The sequence below is a fragment of the Polistes fuscatus genome, unplaced genomic scaffold (genome assembly GCF_010416935.1).
Source record: "Polistes fuscatus isolate 324 unplaced genomic scaffold, CU_Pfus_HIC Scaffold3, whole genome shotgun sequence".
Taxonomy (NCBI): domain Eukaryota; kingdom Metazoa; phylum Arthropoda; class Insecta; order Hymenoptera; family Vespidae; genus Polistes; species Polistes fuscatus.
In genome coordinates, this window is record NW_025113107.1 from 3,508,892 (window position 1) to 3,530,163 (window position 21,272).

Here is a 21,272-nt window from a genome sequence, read left to right on the forward strand (position 1 = left end):
GCCACGAGTAGAGATCCGCTATCGATATATATATATATATCCATAGTTTCGACAATCGATAATTACGAGAGTTGTGCGAACTTGGATCGTGTTCGAAAGGCTCTTGAATATATATCTACTACTACTACTACTACTACTACTACTACGAGAACCCGAGATCGTTTGCGATTTAACATATGTAGGCGTAGGTGACGTGAGTGTACGAGAATGTGTATAATACTACTAACACGTATATAAATATGTATGTATGTTGTGTACGAGGGCCTTCGAAGCTCACGGCCGTTTTCCCTTCGTCCCACGTGTCGATGTTCTGCGTTAGAAACGCACGCACGCAACGCACGCACGCGTATCGTATCTCTTCCTCCCTTCTTTTTCTTCTACTACTACTACTACTACTTCTTCTTCTTCTTCTACTTTTTCGTCTATGCTCTTCCTTTTTTTTCGGCTTGAGCTCTCATGCTTGCACACACTTCGTTTTGTATACAGTAGATCTCTTCTTCTTCTTCTTCTTCTTCAGATGAATGGGTTAGTGAATATACGTGTGTGTGTTTCTCTATCTCTCTATGTGTGTATACTTGTATATGAACGAGAAAGAGAAAGAGAGAGAGAGAGGATTTAAAAAGAATGATAGGAATATATACCTACTGGCGAAGAAAATGACCTTGGTCCCACGCGGCCATTGGCCGGTACCACAAGAAACGTTTCGGTGATTGGCCCTAAAATGTTTTCTAGTATTTCTACGAGCTTATTATTCATTTCATATGTATGTGTTTATGTGTGTGTGTGTGAGTATGAGTTTGCGTGCGTGTTACAAAGTCTTGTGCGATAAAAAAAAAAGATAAGGATAGAGATGGGAAGACGAGGAAGAGGAAGAGGAGAAGAAGGAGAAGTAAAGATGAAGGAAGAGAAGGGATTGGCGACGGGGTGGTAAGGAGGGAGGGAGGGTGGGTAGTGCCAAAAGAAGAAGGAAACATCTACTCGTTTGCGTTCTCTTCTTGCATCGACGTCGACCTTGTCAGGGCATTGACCGTCGTTTTTATCCCTCCGGCTAAAATTCACCTTCCAATCGGATCACTCGGCCTTATCTTTTTGCAAAGCCTCGGGATGTACATAGTTCATATACCTCTATGTATGTAATGCCTATATACCCGCACGTACACGCGTTATTACGTATCCTCGTTCTAAATTCGTTGATTTTTTTAATTCGATTTTGTGAGATTGGTGGTAAGTAATTGGTAAGAATTTATAAAATGCAAATTTTCGACAGTTTTTTTCTTTTCTTTTCTATGAGTCTTACAATTTGTTGTTTTTTCAACAAATCCCCGCCATTGAGGTTTTTTTTTTTAATTTTTCAAAGTACGAAATGCGATCGAAATACTTTGGCGGATAATAATTACGAAATATCGCTTATTAAATTATTTGTCTTGTTTATATTAATTACATCGGTATAATAATCGATAGTTTTAGAATCATAGAAACTCTTTCCCTCTCTCTCTCTCTCTCTCTCTCTCTATCTCTCTTTTTTTCTTTTTTTCTTTCTCTTTCTTTTCCTGTTAGAGATCGTGAATCGTTTTGTCGGAAGTAGGAGATCGTGAGTTTTTACTGGCTGGCCTTGGAATACGAATAGACCGGCCTAGAAGAGTGCATTGCACCGTTGCTCGATTCCGCGTTCTTTATTTGTAAATTTTTGCTCCGACCAGTGCCAAAGGATAGCCGAGCATCTTGACCCCCTTTATTCTCGGAAGGGGAATTTTTTATTAAAAGGAAAGAAGAAGAAAAAAAAACACAACAACAACAAAATCATTTCAGTAAGATTCAAAGTTCAGATAAATATTTTCTAACATAGAAGATTTCATCGTTCCGATTGAACTTACATACAAGTGTGTGTGTGTGTGCGCGCGCATGTGCGTGTTACGTATAGATTATTAAGAAGATTTTTTAAGATTTGAAATTTCGACAATTTATTTATAGAACATTTAGACTCGTTAGAAGAGTAATGTAGACATGTATTTGTAAGAAATAGATCATACGAAATAGTAATGCGAAATATAATACAATCGAGAGCAAAGCACAAACGGAGAAGATAACCTTCGAATATCAATAAACATGGTAAATACGTACACACACACACACACACACACACACCGCATTTGGAAACGTCGCGCGTGTCTCTTCTTATCGCATGCCACTACTCCGTTCATTCAATACGAAACTTACTCGCATTTCGTTGCCTCTTTCGAGTCGTTCGATGACTCGATTACGGTACGGTCGCATGTTATAAACACATTCTCGAGATTCTCTCTCTCTCTTTCTCGTAACTCACATAATTCTTTTGACGAATATTTCTTTTTCTTTTTTTCTTTATACAACGCTTTGCCCCGCGCACGTATCCTGCATTACTTACGAGTAATCAAAACGTTTAATCGAGATAAAACAACAAAAAAATACGTATAAAAAGAAAGATAATAATATTTTCAATAAATATATTACGAAAACGCAAACGAATTATAGATTTAAAAAAGGATATACTGTTTGGCAAATACAAAATATTTATCATTGGAAAAAACGTATGATGTAATTTGGCGTATTCGATAAGAGTAATATCTTTCAAATAATAACATGAGAGAGTAGAAAAGAAAAAAAAAGCGAAAATTGCAATATAATATAATAATAAGATAATATATTATATAATAATTGAATATTATTAATTATAATATATAAAGCAAAGGGAACGTATGTACAATATTTAGTAAGGATAAAAACCGAGATCAGAAATACGAGAAAGATCATCTATATATTTCCGGACTCGCGCATAGTCACGATTGGTCGTTTAGAGAAAGAAGAAGAAGAAGAAAAAAGATAGAGATAGAGATAGAGGCATATAGAAGAGACCAGGAACTTAGCGTGCAAAAGCCGCCTACACGCAGAGACGCGCGTGTCTCGGTCGTTGGCCCCTGCACACAACCGCTTTTAGAATGTTTAGAGTGTGCGTATAGAACTCTCATACATTTTTGCAACGAATACACTCCTTCGATCCTATATTAGGAAGCTTATAAATATTACGATAGTTGTATTACGATGGTTGCGAACTTCCGAACAACTTCATTCTATCATTCTTACTTACTACGGAAGGAAGGAAAAACGAATACACGATTTAGGATATTTTATATTTCGTACGTACGTAAAACATTTATGATCAAACATTATGTCCATTTTGTTTATCTTTTTTATTTTTATTTTTTCCTTTTTTTTCCTTTTGTTTTGTCAATCTTTTCCCGTTTCATTTCATCTTACTTCTCTTTTCTTTTGGTTATGGAAAATACATCGAAGATAAATTACGAAGTAACGATTAATCGAGCGGGACCAGGATAATTCCGGGATATCGATATTCGATTTAACGTGGCGGGAAATCGAGTTTGAAATTTAATTCGTCCTGTGTTGGGGAAGAACGCAAGTTGAGAATTCGATACACTTCGCAGAGAGAAAGAGAGAGAGAGAGAGAGAGAAACCAGGTTGCTCGCGTCGAAAGGACAGGTGGTTTGCGCCACCTGGTCGAGCCCACCCCCCCCTCTTTGTTCACCTTTCTCTCTCTTTCTCTCTCTATTCGTTTCTCATCTCTTTCTACAGTTGACTTCCTTATTCGTTTTATATCGTCGTTTATAATCTCGATCCTTTTTCTACATTTCTTGTGATACTTCAACGGGAGTCTTACTCTCCTCTCGGTTATTTCACTTGCAAATTTTTATCGCGTACTTTTCTTCTTTTCTTTCCTCTTTTTCGTGCGCTACTATATTATACGATATTTCAATTTTAAACGTCATTCGATTTCTACTATTTCTAATAGATGATATGCTTTCTTAATATTAATTTATATATTTATTTATATTGACGGGAAAATCCCATTAGTATATAAATTTAACAAAAGAGATCGAGCAAAGAGGAAAATAATAAATAACATATAATAAATAATAAAAATAGTAAATAATATAAAATAGATTCTACGCACACACGCGCATCAACGTAAATATATAGGTTCCTATTTTTTTTCTTTTTTTAAAATTATAATATATGTATATTAAGTTTTCAACATACGTTATATATTTAATTGGTTTTCTTATTGATATTTAATATATCAATTTGAATACGATTGATTTTATGAAAGGGTTTGCAGTTCTCGATCACGTGTACAATTGGACGCTAACATAATTCCGATTCGTATAACGCAATCAGTATCGCGTTACGTATCTGTGCGTATTATTCAAACTCAAGAGAGAGAGGAAGGGAGAGAGAGTGAGAAAAAGAGTAAAAAGTATAGATTACGGAAGATCGTGTCCGAAGATGGCCTACATACCCAGCAAGCTGCAAGAATGGGCATCGACGTCAAGCTGCCGAGGCTTTTCTTTATGTTCTTTTTCTTTCTCTTTCTCTCTCTCTTTCTCTCACGCGCAGAGTAGCGTACAGTCTTCCTAAACGAGGAAGATGTAATGCGTGTTGGCCTACATACGAGGGAGGAAGAAAAAGAGCGAGAGTAAGAAGAAGAAGAAAAAAAAGAAAAAGACAAAAAAGAAAGGGGTTCCTCGGTCACCAGCACTTCCTTTACACGCTAAATTCCCGCGGTCGTTTTTCGATGGTCCCAAAGAATGATGAAAACCCGCGCGCGCGCGCGCGTGTGTGTGAGAGAGAGAAAGAAAAAAAAGGGATTCCTCGTAGAAGTAATAAAAGAAAGCGCGTGTTTCTTCAACATCTAATGCGTGCTTTTCTTGCGATTACGTATTCATAGCGTTTTTATGTTCCCTTTAATTTGCCGGATGTGTAAATGGTTCCTTTTGAAGAATGCGACGACGCGTCGTCCCCATCCCCCCCCCTTTTGCAGCCTCCCTCCCCCTGTCCCCGCTCCCTATTCAAACGTATAAAAATTCGCTTACGTTCTCGATTACGATAACGTAATCATTTAAAAAAACAAAAAGAAACAAAACAAACGCGAACGATCAAAATTAGAAAAAGTAATGTTCATATGAAATTAGTAAGAAAAACAAATAAAACAAAATATTTAACTCTTTGAATGCGGAGCAACAGCTCGCCTAACGATTGCAATCAATCGTAGACACGGTGGAACGATTTTTCTGTTTTAATGTTTAATAAATTATTCTGATAAAAAATAAAAGAAAATTTCTAGCTAAGAAAGAGGTCGAAAGAAACATATATGCGTCCTTAATCCACGAGTAATTGCTTTCGCTGGACGCGTATATGCGCCCGTACCACTCAAAGGGTTAATAAACAAGTTAATCGGATTTTGGTTTTGTTTTGTTTTCTTGTTTTTGTTAATATTAAAGGCTATTACGGATTTATTTCTTTCGATTGCAGGAGTAACGTTCAAAGCGCACAAATTGATCCTCGCAGCATGCAGCAAACATTTCCAGGAGCTGTTCGAAGGAACGCCGTCTTCTCCCGCAGGACTAATCGTTATTCTCGACGGGACGAGCGCCGATAATATGAGATCGCTTCTCGAATTTATGTACCGCGGAGAGGTACACGTGTCTCAGGATTCTCTGAGCTCTTTTCTCAAGGCAGCGGAATGCCTTCAAGTACGTCCACATTTTCTTTCTTTCTTTCTCCCTCTCTCTTTTTTAATTAACTGTAAGTTACTCGAAGTAACGATTCAAATAATAGAACTTTCAATGCAATAGCTTTTAACCCTTTGCGTATATGCGTTTAGTAAAAGTTGCTAGAGTAGTCTATCAATGCATATAATACGTGTTTGTCAATATGAATGTAAAATAATATTGATTTACGTATTGATTATATTGTTTCGAATCTTGTCGCATGAAAATTATATTAAGAAACAAAAAATGTTAATTATTAGAATCTGATTTAATAATATCGATCAAAGGCGAACAGTCGTACCAATGATAAACTATTCCGTAACTCTACACACAAAACTACACTTCAGTTAAAATTATTCAGCTACTTAAAGGGTTAATCTGCTTGATTGTAAAAATGAAAGATGAGAAGAATAAAAAATAAAGAAAAAAATAAAGAAAAACAAAATTCGGAACAACAGGTGAAAGGTCTATCGATCGAGCACGAGAAACTAGCAGTGGCGCACAGACATGCAGCGGAGAGCAATAATTCGTCTACGGACACTGGCGGGGAGGGTGGTGGGGGTGTAGGAGGCACCGAGGTCGGTGCAACAGGAAACGTCGTCGGCGGTGGCGGTGGCGGTGGTGCTGGAGCTGGAGCTGGAGGTGGTGTTGGTGTTGGTGGTGGTGGTGGTGGTGGTGGTGGTGGTGGTTGTGGTGGTAGCAGCGGCAATAGCAGCAACAGCAACAACAACAACAACAGCAACAACAACAGCAACAACAACAGCAACAGCAACAACAACAACGTTAGAATTAGTAGCAACAGTGCTGGACTTGGTGGTAACCTAGATGACAATGTAACCAGCGGGGGGAATGCAAGTGGTAGTATCGTTGCTGGCACCGGTGCCGTATCCAATGCAAGTACCTCCGGGGAGGGTGGAATCGATGACATTGCTAATCCTAACGAGGCCGATGAAGCTACCATGCTGAGGAACAGTATAAAAAGATGCAGAGACGCGACTCCTACGCCTGCGCCTTCCCCAGCACCGGCATACCCCGTACCCAACATATTTCCCCAATTTTACGAAAGTCCTCCCAAGAAGGTAATGAGGTAAGCCCACTCCCCTCTCACTTCCTTTTTGTATTCTCATTCTTCTTATTATTCTTTTTCTTATTCTTCTTCTTTTCGAAAGACTATGACTTTTTTTCTTTCTTTTTTACGTACGCCTCTTTCGGTGACCTTTCGTGTGATTAATAAATACGACATATCACGATTAAATGCATTGACGTAATTGAGGTAGGAGGGAGGGTTTATTCGTTCGCTCGTTCGTTCGACCGTGTCGCGAGATTAAGTTTCTTTCAAAATTATGCAAGCTATGCGTGTCAAAATACGCGTATATATTTTATAGTACGTTGTGTACGTATATTATGGCGTGTTGCGTTCTTAGTTGCACGCACAACTCGTTTAGCTTATCTAACAGCCCAGCCGATTGATTCTCCGAGGACTTTCGCGTTAAGTTTCGTAATCCGTCTGATAATCGATACGATTTCGTCATTATTTTTCTTTATTTTGTTCGTTCGTTCGTTCGTTCGTTCGTTCGTTCGTTCGTTACAAAAAATAGGAGGAAAAGAAGACAGACGCGTGCTCGTTTTTTTCTTTCTTTCTTTCTTATATATTTCTTTAGTTACGAATATAATTCCGGTGCTTCTAATAAACAATTTTAGTGTTTGTTTGATATTGCAGAACGCCGAACGAGATTGACGCGTTAGGTAGGGCAAGCGTGTTGCGCGACGGTGCAACATTCCGGCCAGCATCGGCACCGCAACCGCATCTTTTAGAAAATCATTTTTATCAGCCCTTTGCTCATCCATCGGATACACCTGCGCATTCGCATACCGCGCCTCATACACCAACGGAACTCGAACAAGAATTGGAACAAGCGCGATCGGAAGAACTGAATAACTGTGATCACAAGGAAAACGTCGCGGAAGGTTAGTTAAATTCGAACAATGTTTTAATTCTTTGCTGCACAGGATTTCAAATAATAAAATAGACCCATGTTGCATAGAAATAAAATCAGGAAAAATATATCGTCGTAATAAATGTTCCGTTTGCAACAATTGATGAACCTGTATTGGCATGTTGAATGTTGCCAACATGAGTGATTACATTTGTAATATTTTGTTGTTGAAGATATTACCAACTGATTTACGTAAATAAGACGAAATATAAACATATGCACATGCAGCTATTTGAATATTTCAAGGTGGGACTAAAAATGTCTCCCACCATGCATTACGGTGCATCAAAAGAGGTGGGACACTTTTAATCCCAGCATGCCCCAAAGAGTTAAATAATATTTTTATTACAATAAATTGGCGTCAATGTTAAATGCATAACGAGTAAGATAATGTTTCGTCAAGATGATATAATGGGACACTTTTACACGTTTCCAAATACTTTTCGTTATTTTCTCGATAGATCTACGAATAAAACAAGAACCTATAGCATTAACGGATCGAGAGCAAGCGGAAACATTGGCCGAGAGTTTGTCGAGCGAGGTATATTCCGGTGATAGGGGGTTCGAGGGTTATTGCACTAATTCGGAACTTTTACAACTTGGTGCGCAAATGGGATCCGCGATGCTATCGATACCATCGGCACATCCACCGACTACGGATATCACCCCCGCTCTAGCTAGCCCTGCCATGTGGAATACGAAGATAAGCAAGGCTGGTACCGTATCGACACCCGAGGGTGAGTACCAATCATTTCTTATTTTCCTTAAGTATATTTTTTCTCTTATTATAATCGATTGATTCGTCCAATCGATCAGCACTTGCTCAACAACAGAAAAACAATCGAACCACAAACGTCGCGCATAACTTGAATAATATGACGTTTACAGATCGATTAGTTCTATTCAAAGTAGTAGTTGCATAACACCACCTCATAATCTGCACGTGGAATTACTCCGATCGATGTTGCAACTGAGAAGCCCCCCCTTTCGTAATAAGTTCCTTGCACTCTAACGAAAACCCTTTTTAGTCCCTTCTTATTCGCTTTCAAGGCTCTTCCTTACTCGAGCCGTACCAATCGTGAACAGGAAGAACGAGATGATCTACGAAGGAGAGTACTTTTGTTTTATCATCGTAAACAAACTGAATGAAATTCTTTTCTATGATCGTGATAAATCTTGCATTGCAATGCTCCAAAAAATATTGGAGATTAAATATAATACGATCTTAACTTTATACATTTTCACTAGTTAGCTATAGTATGTATATGTTATCGGTAATGTATGAAATGTATTTATATTTCATACATATATATATATATATATATATTATATATTTAATATTTATTTTTTCAGAATAACATTTGTATTTTTGAGGAATGCACGTCATTTACATAATAGCCTTATCAGGACCTTTTTTCATACTTTGCCTAAATAGCATTCTAGTCTAATAGCAGAGAGAGAATGTCTAGGTATTCTGTAGAAGACCGACTTTTCGTAGATTGCCTACTACGAACATTCGCCGTCGTGACTTTTCTTTCGAAACGTTAGCGCTTCGATATAATCGAATATAAAACACTATGGTGGATCAACATTATAAAAAGCAGTCTTCTTGAGTGAACTTTCGAAACTTCCGCATTACAAGGTTCGACGATTTTCAAAGTCGTGATTCGTGTTAACTGCTATAACGAGGAGGCGCATCGGGAGAACTAGAAGGTGTAACGTGGCTGGTTGGCTAGTCGCGTTAAGTTGCTGCTCGAGGTGTCACAAAGAAACGATGAGAAAAAGAGAGAGAGAGAGAGAGAGAGAAGGAGGGAGTAGCAAAAAAGAACACAAGGAGTGAGAAAGAGAAAGGTGCCGACGAATTTCGAAGTAGCCGTCGTGTGCATCGCCGTGAATGTGATATACATATATATATATTTTCGTGGCAAGGCAGTCCTTTTTTTCCTGCCACGTGTCTACGTCACAGTCTCCGCTTCGGCGACCCTCTAACGTGCAGAAAGAGAGCAACTGGGGGTTGGGTGGGTAGGTAGGAACGTTTTACGTTAACGTTATTCTGTGCGCGTAAATCCCTGTCTTCTTTTTCTTCATCATGATCATCGTACGTGTATATAAGTACACACGTGTATGTGTGTATCTGTTTCTAACGCCCATCTGGGACGGTTTTGCCTTAGAGTACGAGGACTCGTCGTTGCTCGTTGGTGGTGTATCTCTCTCTCTCTCTCTCTCTCTTTCTCACTCACACACACACTTTCTCTCTCTCTCTTTTTCTCTCTCTTTCTGTTTCCTCGCCTTCACGGCTTAAACAAAGTCTACAAAGAGGATGGATGCAGGCGACGAGACCACGCGGTGCAACCACTAGGAACATCTTTTGCTTCGACGAGCAGATCACCGGGCGTGACGTTTACGACGTTGCCTTGATAAAATCTAAAGCCATGAAGTTCGCCATTATTTTTCGCGGTTTCGTTTCGAACGAACGAACGATGATACTTTTCGTTAGTTGATTATCGGTGCAAGAAGAAAATACAAAGAAAAGGAAAAAAAAGAAAATATTATATCTTTCGCGAGAAAATAAGAGATTGATTATTTCCTTCTTATCGTTTTTAACATGATCTCTCGTAACATTAGCACGCTAATAAAGATGATAAATGTGAAATCTTTTGACGAGATACACGCGTGTATCTCGATTTGCCTTTTTATCCTTTTGTTGATCCTGATGCACACGCCATGTAGACATTAAGAGACTATTTTACGTCCAATTTTTCTTTTTTTTTTTTGACGATTGGACAAGAAGGTAATTCGCTCGTGACCTTCTTCTTGCTTCGAAAATAATTTCGCGTTTTATATTAGTTTTTCCTTTTTTCTTTTCTTTTTTTTTTCTTTTCTTTTCTCTCTTCGTTTGGAAGTTTAGATCAGGCGTTAGATGATTTTATTATCATTTTTAGCATTATCATCATCCAAGTGATCGTTCGTTGAAATATTTGTGACTTTTCACGATAAATTTTTGTCGAGTCCTCGTATGCGTTAGAAAACGTTAGAGAGGTTTCGTATTTCTTTGTATAAAATCTATGTATACATAACTGTAGGTATCGTATGAGATGAGAAAAGTATTCGAAGAAGTCAAAGAAACGGTATTATTTAACGTTGTATGTAAGTGTCAGAAACGCGCTTTAAGAAAAATCGTTTCCTATTTCTTTTCTCTTAGCAATTATCTACGAGGATACGTATTACTGTTATGCTATGCGTTAAAATCTCACGTTTGTGCGATCTTCAAATTACTTTTTCCTTTTTTTTTCTTCTTTCCTTCCTTTCGATCGTTAGACGAAGAAATAGTAAAGGCTGTCGTTTAATCATTTCTTTTTTCTCGTTACCTTAGAAAGGTTAACGTTCTCAAATCTTCAAGAATTACGCAAGAATTTCCAAGAACTTGTCATCGTCGTCGTCGTCGTCTTACTCGATTGAATAGAACCAAATTCTTTAGATAATTTCTATTTAATATCTATATAATTTGTACCGTCGTTTTGAAATAATAGAGAAAAAAAAAGAAAGAAAAAATAAATATTTCAAGATTTATAGATTATTTTTAAAAGTAAAGATTATTCGATGGTTTGCTATGTGGGGGGGGTGAGTGGGACGCGTTATCAATTTTAAATTCTAATTATCGTTTCGTCAGACCTCTCTTCGTAAGATAACTTTCATTTTTGCGGACCGGCTTAGTTGCGGCTTGGCTTATGAGCCCTCATCGAGAAATAATTTATAGTGCGACAAAGATATGAAAGTTACGTCGTGTTTTTAACGCGGCTCGTAACTCGTTAAAAAGATCTAATGTTAAAAAACCACAAGAAATAACTCGAAAGTATCGTACGGTCGGGGTGTGGATGGGGGGGGTGAGGGGGGAGGACGTTCTCGTACCATTTTTCTTCTTCCTTGCTGCCGCAACTATGTTGGACTGTCTTAAAACTTTCTCTCGAATGGTAGTTTCTAACGTATCTAAGAAAGGTATCGTCTAACGACGCGGAGGTTCTCGTTAATCATAATTCTATTTTTAAGAATGTAGACGGACATTTTACGCGTCTAATAAACGCAACATTTATATTAGGGTGAATGAAAAGTTTTCGTGCGTTTATTTTGTTGAAACTTTACTTTGAAATTGCTTAACGGGAGAGAATTGTTTTTGTAAAATTTACTTTTGAGAATATTAATTTAAAAACGCACGAACTTTTAATTCAACCTTAATATCTCGTTTCGTATCAAGAGAGAGGAGAGAGAGAGAGAGAAGAATACAAGACAATAGTTTCATAAATTAGAAAAAAAGAAAAAGAAAGAAAATAATCGATTCTTGATGAAAACAGGAAATGAAAGTTTATTACGTTAGATATTCCTTGGAACATAAAGTGTGCAATGAAAAAAAAGAAAGGGGGATGAATGCGATTCCCCTTTCTGAAAGACACGCATCCACGTACCGTAGCGAGTCTGAATTATTGAAGAAGTAGGATAGAAAGGGAGAGAGAAAAGTGCAGTTGCACTCGGCACGTGCAAGCAGGTGCACCGGCTCGAACGACCTTTCACTCCTTTTTTTTTTCTTTTTTCTTTTTTCTTCTTCATTTTCCCTTTTATATTCCCTACCTCTACACTTTCTCAGACTATTCCTCGTTCTTCTTCTGTGCGATATTCAACCCTTCCTTCTATCTCGCGCACGTGTCTCGTAAAAGTTTCAATGAAGCGTGTGCTACGACTATAATACACGTTGGAAAACTTTTGAGTTTGAGAAATACGGTTGCATACGTTTTTGCTCGGTTAAAGATTTAATATATTTTCTTTTCGATTATTAATTCACTATCTTATTTTTGTTTTCTCTCTCTTCCCGAATTTGCACAGATCGGAACGAGAAAAGTTTATCTCGTTTATCGATATTTTTCTTCCTAATTATTATTAAGTTATTAAAAAACGTTTTTTTTTTAATATTTCTTTCTATTTTTAGTACCTATTCGTAATTGGACTTTGCAAAATTCTGCATCAAAGTATTACTCCTTGCTTCTTTGGGTTCTTTTTTTTCTTAACTATGATAATTTTAAGATAATTTCTGGTTATATGATAATTATTATTCTTTTTGTAAAAAAAAAAAAAGAACAAAAAAGAAGAAAGTGATTTATCATTAAAAATGACGAGTATCGATATTTTTACGTAAGCGATCGAACTATCAAAATCGTTCTCTCTCGTTTTTTCTTTTATTTTTGTTCTAAAAAAAATAATATTTCGTCGTCCACGATCAGGATGTTTCTTTTTTCTTTCGCATTTCTGCCCGCACGAATTATCTTATTAGGAATCATTTAAGCGGCACACACAGTGCGTGTTTCTTGATGTCGATCGAGTACATTTATGTTTTTACGTATGCGTGCGCGTGCGAGTATGCGTGCGAGTGCGTGTGTTGGATGCAGAGATAAAGAAAGAGAAGGAACACACTCGAGGTTCTTAGAATCAATTAGAGTTCTTTCGTGGGTCTATGTTGTTGGCTACGTCCTCGGCAACATTTTCGTCCCACACCTCATTGGCTTAACCTTCTACCAGTTGAAAATCATTGCACAATGCAACACGTAACCATGCGAGAAGAGAGGTCGTTTGCTGTTTAAATCCTGCAACTTTAAATATTCCATATCTCTCTTTCTCTCTCTCTCTCTCTCCCTCTTTTTCTCCTTCCTTTTTTTCTTTTTTTTAAGAATTTTCAAATTCCAAACCATTCTCGTATTATTTCAAACAACGTCCTTCGTCTAAAGGTCTGACCAGTGTCTGTCAGTATCTTTTACCACTTCGAATAGAAAAAGAATATCTAGTCAAATGATAGGTCGTTCTATTTAAACATAAAATCCTATCGTTTAACACGAGACAACCTAATCGTTATTCGAATAATGAAAATACATAGGATATTATGTTCTGTTTCGTATGAAAACATTTTTTTTTTCTATTTTTCTTTTTAACGCTTATGTTAGATTTATTTTTAAATTAGAATACTCGTAAAATAGACAAACTGAACAGACTTAAAAACTAAAATAGAACGAAATCGTTAGAAATTAGATCGCGTTGATTTGTCGCGGAACGAGACAGCAGTACGATGCCGCCACCCTCTCCTTCCTTTCCTCCCCCTTTCCCTCTTCCAGTGTTCGGTGTCTGACTCTCGTTATTATCTAATTTGATTTTCACGATTCACCGACGATGAGAAAAACGTTCTTCTATTCGACGACGAAAAAGATACATTGTTCTTTCCGTTGGAAGAATAAAAAGAATGTATTATAAAAAAAGAAAAAAGGAAGCAAGGGGGAGGAATAGACAAAAGGGTCTGTCGATGAGACCCCGAAATATAAAAATCGTTAGATGGTTTTTTTTTTTCAGAAAGGATGCGAAAGGTTCTCTTGATATCTTCTACATCTAAGTGTGTCATGGTCAGACACACACAGTCACATAACGGTGTTTGGAAATATTAGGAAAGAGTTAGTCGAACACCAAAAATATGTCTTTCTGCAATTCCATCGCACACAGACAGCAGACACTTTTACTACGTTTAACCAATATCATATAAAGAATAATCGAATATATTACGAGTATAATTAATAGATTACTATCGGTTACACGAGATAATGAGCGGTTTTCTCCTTTTACTTTCAACCATCGCAAAAATGGGATACTTTTTAATTAATTTCGATTTCCATAGACAATGATTTTTCTTTTTTATTTCATTAGACGGACGACTGTCTGTGACGCTTTGCGAATAAAGGGATTTATAAAAAGAAAAAGAAAGGATTCGATTTATTCTCGATTTAAACGCGTAATCGTAACGAGAAGAAGAGAAGAGGGAGGGCTGGTGTAAAAGCACATAGTCGTGCGGTTGTCCTCTAATTAACGGATAAAACGTGCGAATCTTGCACGTTCGTTCGCCATAGTCGTTACGTTTAGAATGAAAAAGAGATAGAGAGAGAGAGAGAGATAAATGGTCCTTGTACAAAAAAATTCAGGAGGAAAACCAAACGATTCCGTGGGCGACTACCGGAGGGAGGTGGGGAGGTGGAGAGGAGGAGAGGAGAGGAGAGGAGAGCCTCTAATTCGGGTTACTACGATCCTACCGCATATTGCTACCCTCTGACCGATCAATACGAACCCTGGGGATGCCTATCGTGTCGTTTTCTCTCCTTGTCGGCATTTTCTCTTTCTCTCTCACTTTCTTCGTGTGCACGCCCGCCTACGCATTAAATTCAACCAACCGTGAATACTTGATAATTTGCAAGAATTACAATAAATTTTCTTCGATGGTTGGAAAAATTATTTGCCAAAATTCATTCATCGAAAGTGACAACGCGTGTAAATTTGTATTTAAAATTGTGTTAGAAATTAATTATAATCAGAAAGAAAAAACAAAAACAAAATAACGCGATAATTTCTCCACAGTAAAGAAGAGATTATTATTATATATATATATTTTTTTTTATTATTATTATTATTATTATACGAAGCAGCATAGAGGCATTTACTATGCCTGCACGCGTGTACTGATCAAAAGCGATAATACACAGATATTAAAGGGGAAAGAGGAGGAGGAATGAATTGAAAACGCAAATGATGCAAGAGAGAGTGAGAGAGAGAGAGTGATAGGTAACAATTATCTGGTCGATTCGTGATAGGAAATAATCTCTCGATTTGTTTCGTACAGACCGATTCATATTAGATATCACGATTTTTTTTCGGTGAAAATAAAAGTATTGGATTGTATCTGAAGAACGTTCGAATAATGTTGTCCTTCGTTTCTTTCTCTTTTTCTTCCTTTCTTCTTTTTTTTTTTTATCAGTAATAATATCGGATTTGATAAAATGGATAAGGTCTTATTAGAGATAAATAATTTACTCGGTATTTATTTTTTTTTGATAAAAATTAATAGAAATATTTCCTTCTTTTTGGACCAGCCTGTAATAAATATCCAAATACCAAACTACACACGGTTTGTCGTTTTTATTCGCGCGAGCACTTACGCCAGGCCGTTTGTAACTCACGTTGGGTGCGTGTTTTTGGGCGTTTGTATATTTGACGACGGCGCTACGCGCACCACGTATATATATACACATTCGAAACCTTAGTTGTCGTCGTCGTTAACCGTTAGAAGAGGAGGTGGAGTTAGTGACAGTGGTGATGGTGGCCGGATACGATAGAGTCTAGGCTGTTGTTCGTGCAATGCCGAATTCGGGTCACGAAATAATTTATGATAACACCGTCAGAGGGCCAACTCATGCGACCAGAGCTGATAAAGCCATGCGTATTTGCACGTTCATATTTTTTTCGTTACACAGCTATTTCCGTCTGTTTTTCTCTTTCTTTTTCCCCTTTTTTTTCTTTTTCTTTTTCTTTTTATTTGTTTAATCGTACGTAATCTAAAAATACATATGTTAAACATACATAATACTTACGTACACGTAATGCGATAATTTCTCTAAAAAGTTGTTATTTCGTGCAACGATTAGATCGTTCGATCTTCTAATCGAGTTACTTTCTTTTTTTAAACAATCGCGTATGCATATTTATGCTAATAGATAAACGGAACACGGATATGCGAAGTTGTCAATCTAATATGTAATTGGGATACGCGTGTGCGATTTGAAAATAACACTAGCTAAAAAGCACCGACCACGGTATAAACGTTCTATGTCAGGGTCACTATTTCCGTATCCGTCGATGCCAAATTATATAGAATGTATGTTCCCTCTGTTTTGAACGCTTCCAAATGCAGTATACCTTACGTACGAGTAGGAGAGCCCGTGTGCTTTACGCCGGCCGGCCGGATATTCCAATCTATGTGTCGTGTACCGTGTTCCGGTGTACTTGTCGCGAATAATAATTTATTACTATTATTAAAATCTCCAAAAGCTTTTATCGTCGTACGATGACCATTTTATGGACAAATTATGAACTATTCACGATCAAAGAAAAGAAACACGTTGTTGCAAAACCGAAAATATTCACAAGGGAAGGGGATAGTAGAAAAAGGGGGGTACGAAAAAGTGGAGGCAGGAGAGAAGAGGTCTTTTCTTGCCTGTTTTTTTTTTTTTTATTTTTTTTAATCCTCTTTCTTTTCTCTTTCTCTTTCTTTTTTTCCACCGAAAGGAAACGCTTTCGGAGGGAAAAAGGAAGAGAGAAAAGAGGGGGACATAGCCGGGAGAGGTGGTCCCTCTGAGCTTTATTACCATACTCCTCGGCTCGACAAGTCGGAATGAAACAACGGAGAGGCGCGTTAGCCCGGTGCTACTACCACCCTCCCATGCACAATGCGTAACGCTATCTTCCCTGAAAATCCAGGAACCCTCCTCTCTACCTACCTCTCATCCTGTTCTTTCCACCCCTTTCGGAGCCTTCCATCGTACTATTCATCTCTTTCTTTCTTTCTCTCTCTTTCTCTTTCTCTTTCTACTTTCGTATTTTCCTGCACAAAGGAGAGAAACACGGCAACCACAGCGAGAGAGAGAGAGAGAGAGAGAGAGTGTGTCTCTTCCCTTATCGAAATGCTGCATCTCGTATTCTCTCTCTCTCTCTCTCACACACACACACACATTTCTGCCTAAGTGTTCTTTTTCTTTTTTTTTGCTCTTACTTTTTACGGCTCATTGCGGAAGTTTCTGGACGCTCTCGAACGGTAGCGCCACCTGCATAAAGCACAAGACGTTTTTTTGAAAAGTGGTAGGGGTAGGGGATAAAAAAGCTCATATCAGACGACGCTTGGGGGGGGGGTAGTTCTAATTTAACTATAAGAAATAGAAGACAATTAAATTTCTCTTAGACTATCTCTCTCACTATTTCTTATTCCTCTTATATATCTATCTTGTATTTTCCAATTTATGACTAATGAAATAGTTTCTACTTTAATACGATGTGAATTGGGTTTGGACGTTCTTACGTAGTAGGCAAAATCAATAATATTATCATCAATAATGTTTTGTATGATGGAGAGCAAAGAGGAGACCTAATAGCATTTCGTAATATTTTTTCGAAAGAAAAAAGAAATGACATTACTTTCGACTGACTTGCCGTAACGCGCAAAGATATGTACGTGTAAAATAAAAGTAGTTTACGGAAAGAAAAACGACGAATGCAAATTCGTTTAGAAAATCAATCGGATGAGGGGGGAGATGTTAGGGGGAAACTTGACTTTTCTGGCAAATTTCACTTTGATTGGTCGACGTGGCGCTGGGTACCCGAAAATGCTTAAACGCTCCTGCGGGTAGAGCAGCACGCACCAATCAATAAACGAATGCGTGCGTGCACACGGATGCGTGTGCGGTTGTGTTCGTGCAACGGCCGACGCATTTGTGTAGGTGCACGTGCCGCCAAAAGTTCTTCGTGGACAACGACGACTACGACGATGACGACGCACAAGGTTTGCGTGTTTCTCGTCGACCGTCGTCGTGTCGCGTTTGCTTACGTAGCGTAGAAATGTGTGTTGCTTAACCGTGGGTGTGTGTGTATGTACGTGCGCCTACTGTGTAACACACTACACATCATATAATTCTACGTAGAATACGTTCGTATGCGTGACATACTACGTTGGGAGAACCGAATATTATAATACACGTCCTCCAATCCACTTCGGTGATCACTCGTCCCGCGTTCCAAAATTTTTCGAGAGCTTTGTCGGGAAACCATCATCATTTGGATGGGGTGGGTGGTCCTTCATCCTTGGCAAAGAAACAAGAACTCGTAAATATTCAGGCAAAACAATCTTCTACGAACAAAAAAATGTCTTTTCCGACGAATAAATGAATTTTTCGCATTATTTTTAATAAAAACGACGTTTCTACCTTTTTTTTGTTTTTATCGACAATAGCAACAATAAAGAATAAATTATACGTTTCTTCTCCTTCCTTCCTCCTCCTTCCTAATTGACCGTAATAAAAATTGTTCTCTTCGAAGATAAAAAAAAAAAACAAATCATTGTACGAGATGCTGGTATAAATTGATTTTATTAACAAATATATTGACGATCTAGTTAATTATTTGGAGATTTATCGTAATTTCACGTATATATCAAGGCAAAAGCGCATAAAGTATTCTTAGCGGACATCTTGAATTGAGAGAAATGTCTCTAAAGTGGACCGTTGGGCAGGTTATGGTTTCCCCTGGATAGTCTTCTCTCCTCCTTTGCTCACTCGGAAGAGGGTTGGCATCCCTTGCAGCCGCGAATCGACCAGGGGCTCTTCTCTTCTCACTCCGTAGTAGTATATACTCCGAATAAGAGGGATAGGAGAGAGGGCCTAGGGCTCTTCTCCCTTGATTTTGGGCTGCAACGCACACGCTGGTCTGACATTGATTTTCCTCTCCTCGTCCTTTGCCTCTTTTTCCTGTATCTCTTTCCCTTTCTCTTTCATTTGTACTCCAACCCCTTATAACTACGCCGTTTTCCATGTACCTGACGTCCTCCCGTGAAAATATTCCGTGAATTTTAATTAATATTGTGTTTTCAAGCGTGATAGTATAGTAGTAGGCTGTCCAAAGAATTAGTGGAACTTAAAGTATCGCTAACAAATAATTTTTTTATTATCAGCAGCATAACCTTCGTTAAAATGAACGGAATTTTTGTCTAGAAAATTGTTAGAATCCTAAAGATAACAACGTGCGAAACAACGACAACGTGGGTAGAATATTTCAATGTAGTAGATATCAAAAGAGCATAGAGTATTATCGTTTATTTTTTAAATCGAACAAATTATTTGATCATAGTTTTTTATACATAGTACCACGTAGTTAAACTTTCTTTAGAGTAACTACTACTCCTCCTCCTCATCCTCATCTCTTCCCTTTCGACTCTTTCTTATATTTCTTATGATAGGCCGGCCTGCTCGACGACCAATTTGGCGCCACTGAACAAAATGTGTCAAGGTCTTTCCTCGATCCACGATCTGCCACTCGCAACTCCCTCCCCTCTTTCTCTTCCCTCTTTTTCGTCTTCATCCTCCTCGTCTTTATCTTCTTCTTCTTCTTCTTCTATTACTTCTTCTATTTCTTCTATATTTCTTTTTCTAATAGAGGAAAAAAGAAAAAGAAACATTCTCGTTGCGTTTGATCTAAGACTAACGTATTTAGTAACATCTAAAATTTAATAGAATTTTGATTAAAATAAGTCGTAACATATTATTTCTTGAGGGATTGTTAGTTTAGATTAACTTGTTTGACAATAAATTTGAGTTGAGTTGATAATTATATAACTCATTTACTACTATTCGTATTACCAAGAAGACTCTTCCTGATATTGAATAAGATAGAATTGAATAGCTTCAAAGCCGTACCTATATCTATTGTAAGAAATATTAATACAAAATCATTATGTTTTCATGATATAATTATAAAAATTAATTAAGTTTCCCTGTGTACTTCTCTACTATATCTATATAAAAACAACAAATGTAATAACAATGTAGTTGAACATCTCATCTATATTATAGATAGACGCTGGTGCGTTTCGTCTTATACGTTATTCTATCTCTATTCAGTTTGAAAAGGGAAAAGGGTCAGATCGTCGTCATAGTTATAATCCAAATGGAGAGTGGGAGAGACCTTGGAAGTTGCTGCGTTTCGTAACTTAACCTTTCCATTTTCTCCCCCTTCTACTACTACACAACACCCTACTACTTCATCGTGGCCCAGGCTCTAAAGGTTTTTTCCTTCGATCCCTTCGGTCAAACACGCACGATTCCGCAAAGAGAAAAATCGAATAGCAAGAATTGCGAATATATTCCATCGAATAATATTTTATCTTCTTTTTTTCTCTTTCTTTTTCTAATATCAATTCATCGATTATCATTCTTAAACATAATTTATAATATATTTTCGAATTGTTTAGAGTATTATGGATTATAACGCCGGTATAATATAATTCAAATGAAATCAAATCAATCTCTCATCGGTAATTAAATATTATTATTATTATTTTATTGAAATATTTCTCGGTAATATATGTCCAAGTAATTGACTTTACAATTTTTACCAGAAATGATAATACGATAATGATCGATACATAGGCGAATGTCTCGAAATCAAGTGATTTCTAGGCAAAGCAGATGGCGGCGGGTGCCTTTCTCGGAAGCGATCATTTTCGCTTCCTGAGCCTTTCGGCATCGTTTTGCGTTTCTGCATGTCTCTCAGGGGCGTATCTAACCCCGCGGCTATATCTGTCTCTCTTTTTCTTATCCCGTGGAAACACAACACAACACAACACACACACGCACACATACACACACTACCAACGCACACGTTCTATCTTTTTCTTCCTTGTGCCTTTGTCTCAGCCATTCTCTTTCTCTCTTTTTTCCTTCTCTCTCTCTCTTTTCTCTTCTCTGTTTCACGCGCGCCTCGTCTTCTTCACGGATCCCGCTCTTTGTTCCCCCCTCCCTCCCCCCTAGTTGAGGATCCTTTGTGAATTTCATAGTCAGCTGCACGAAACCGAGGCCCGCCGTCACCGCGACCCCGTTTACTTTTTCTAGGATGCCCGGCTTCTATTTTTAGGTGCTATCCGCCGAAAAGCCAGAGAACAACGCCGCGCGGTTCCGCGTGTTTTTTAAAAGTACCCACATACACAAACGCTCGCTCGCGCGGCGCATTATATTATTATTATTATTATTACAATTATAATTATATACCAACAAATTTA

General features: G+C 37.8%; 1 protein-coding gene across 1 annotated transcript in view; it reads left to right on the forward strand.

Annotated features, from left to right (window-relative positions):
• LOC122519996 (zinc finger protein chinmo) overlaps window positions 1-21,272 on the forward strand; it is a 41,052-nt gene that overhangs the window by 15,755 nt on the left and 4,025 nt on the right. The window contains exons 3-7 of the mRNA XM_043639867.1: window positions 5,365-5,585; window positions 6,062-6,299; window positions 6,429-6,690; window positions 7,324-7,571; window positions 8,062-8,337. Of these exons, the coding sequence (XP_043495802.1) occupies window positions 5,365-5,585; window positions 6,062-6,299; window positions 6,429-6,690; window positions 7,324-7,571; window positions 8,062-8,337 (1,245 nt within the window). The remainder of the gene's footprint in view (window positions 1-5,364; window positions 5,586-6,061; window positions 6,300-6,428; window positions 6,691-7,323; window positions 7,572-8,061; window positions 8,338-21,272) is intronic.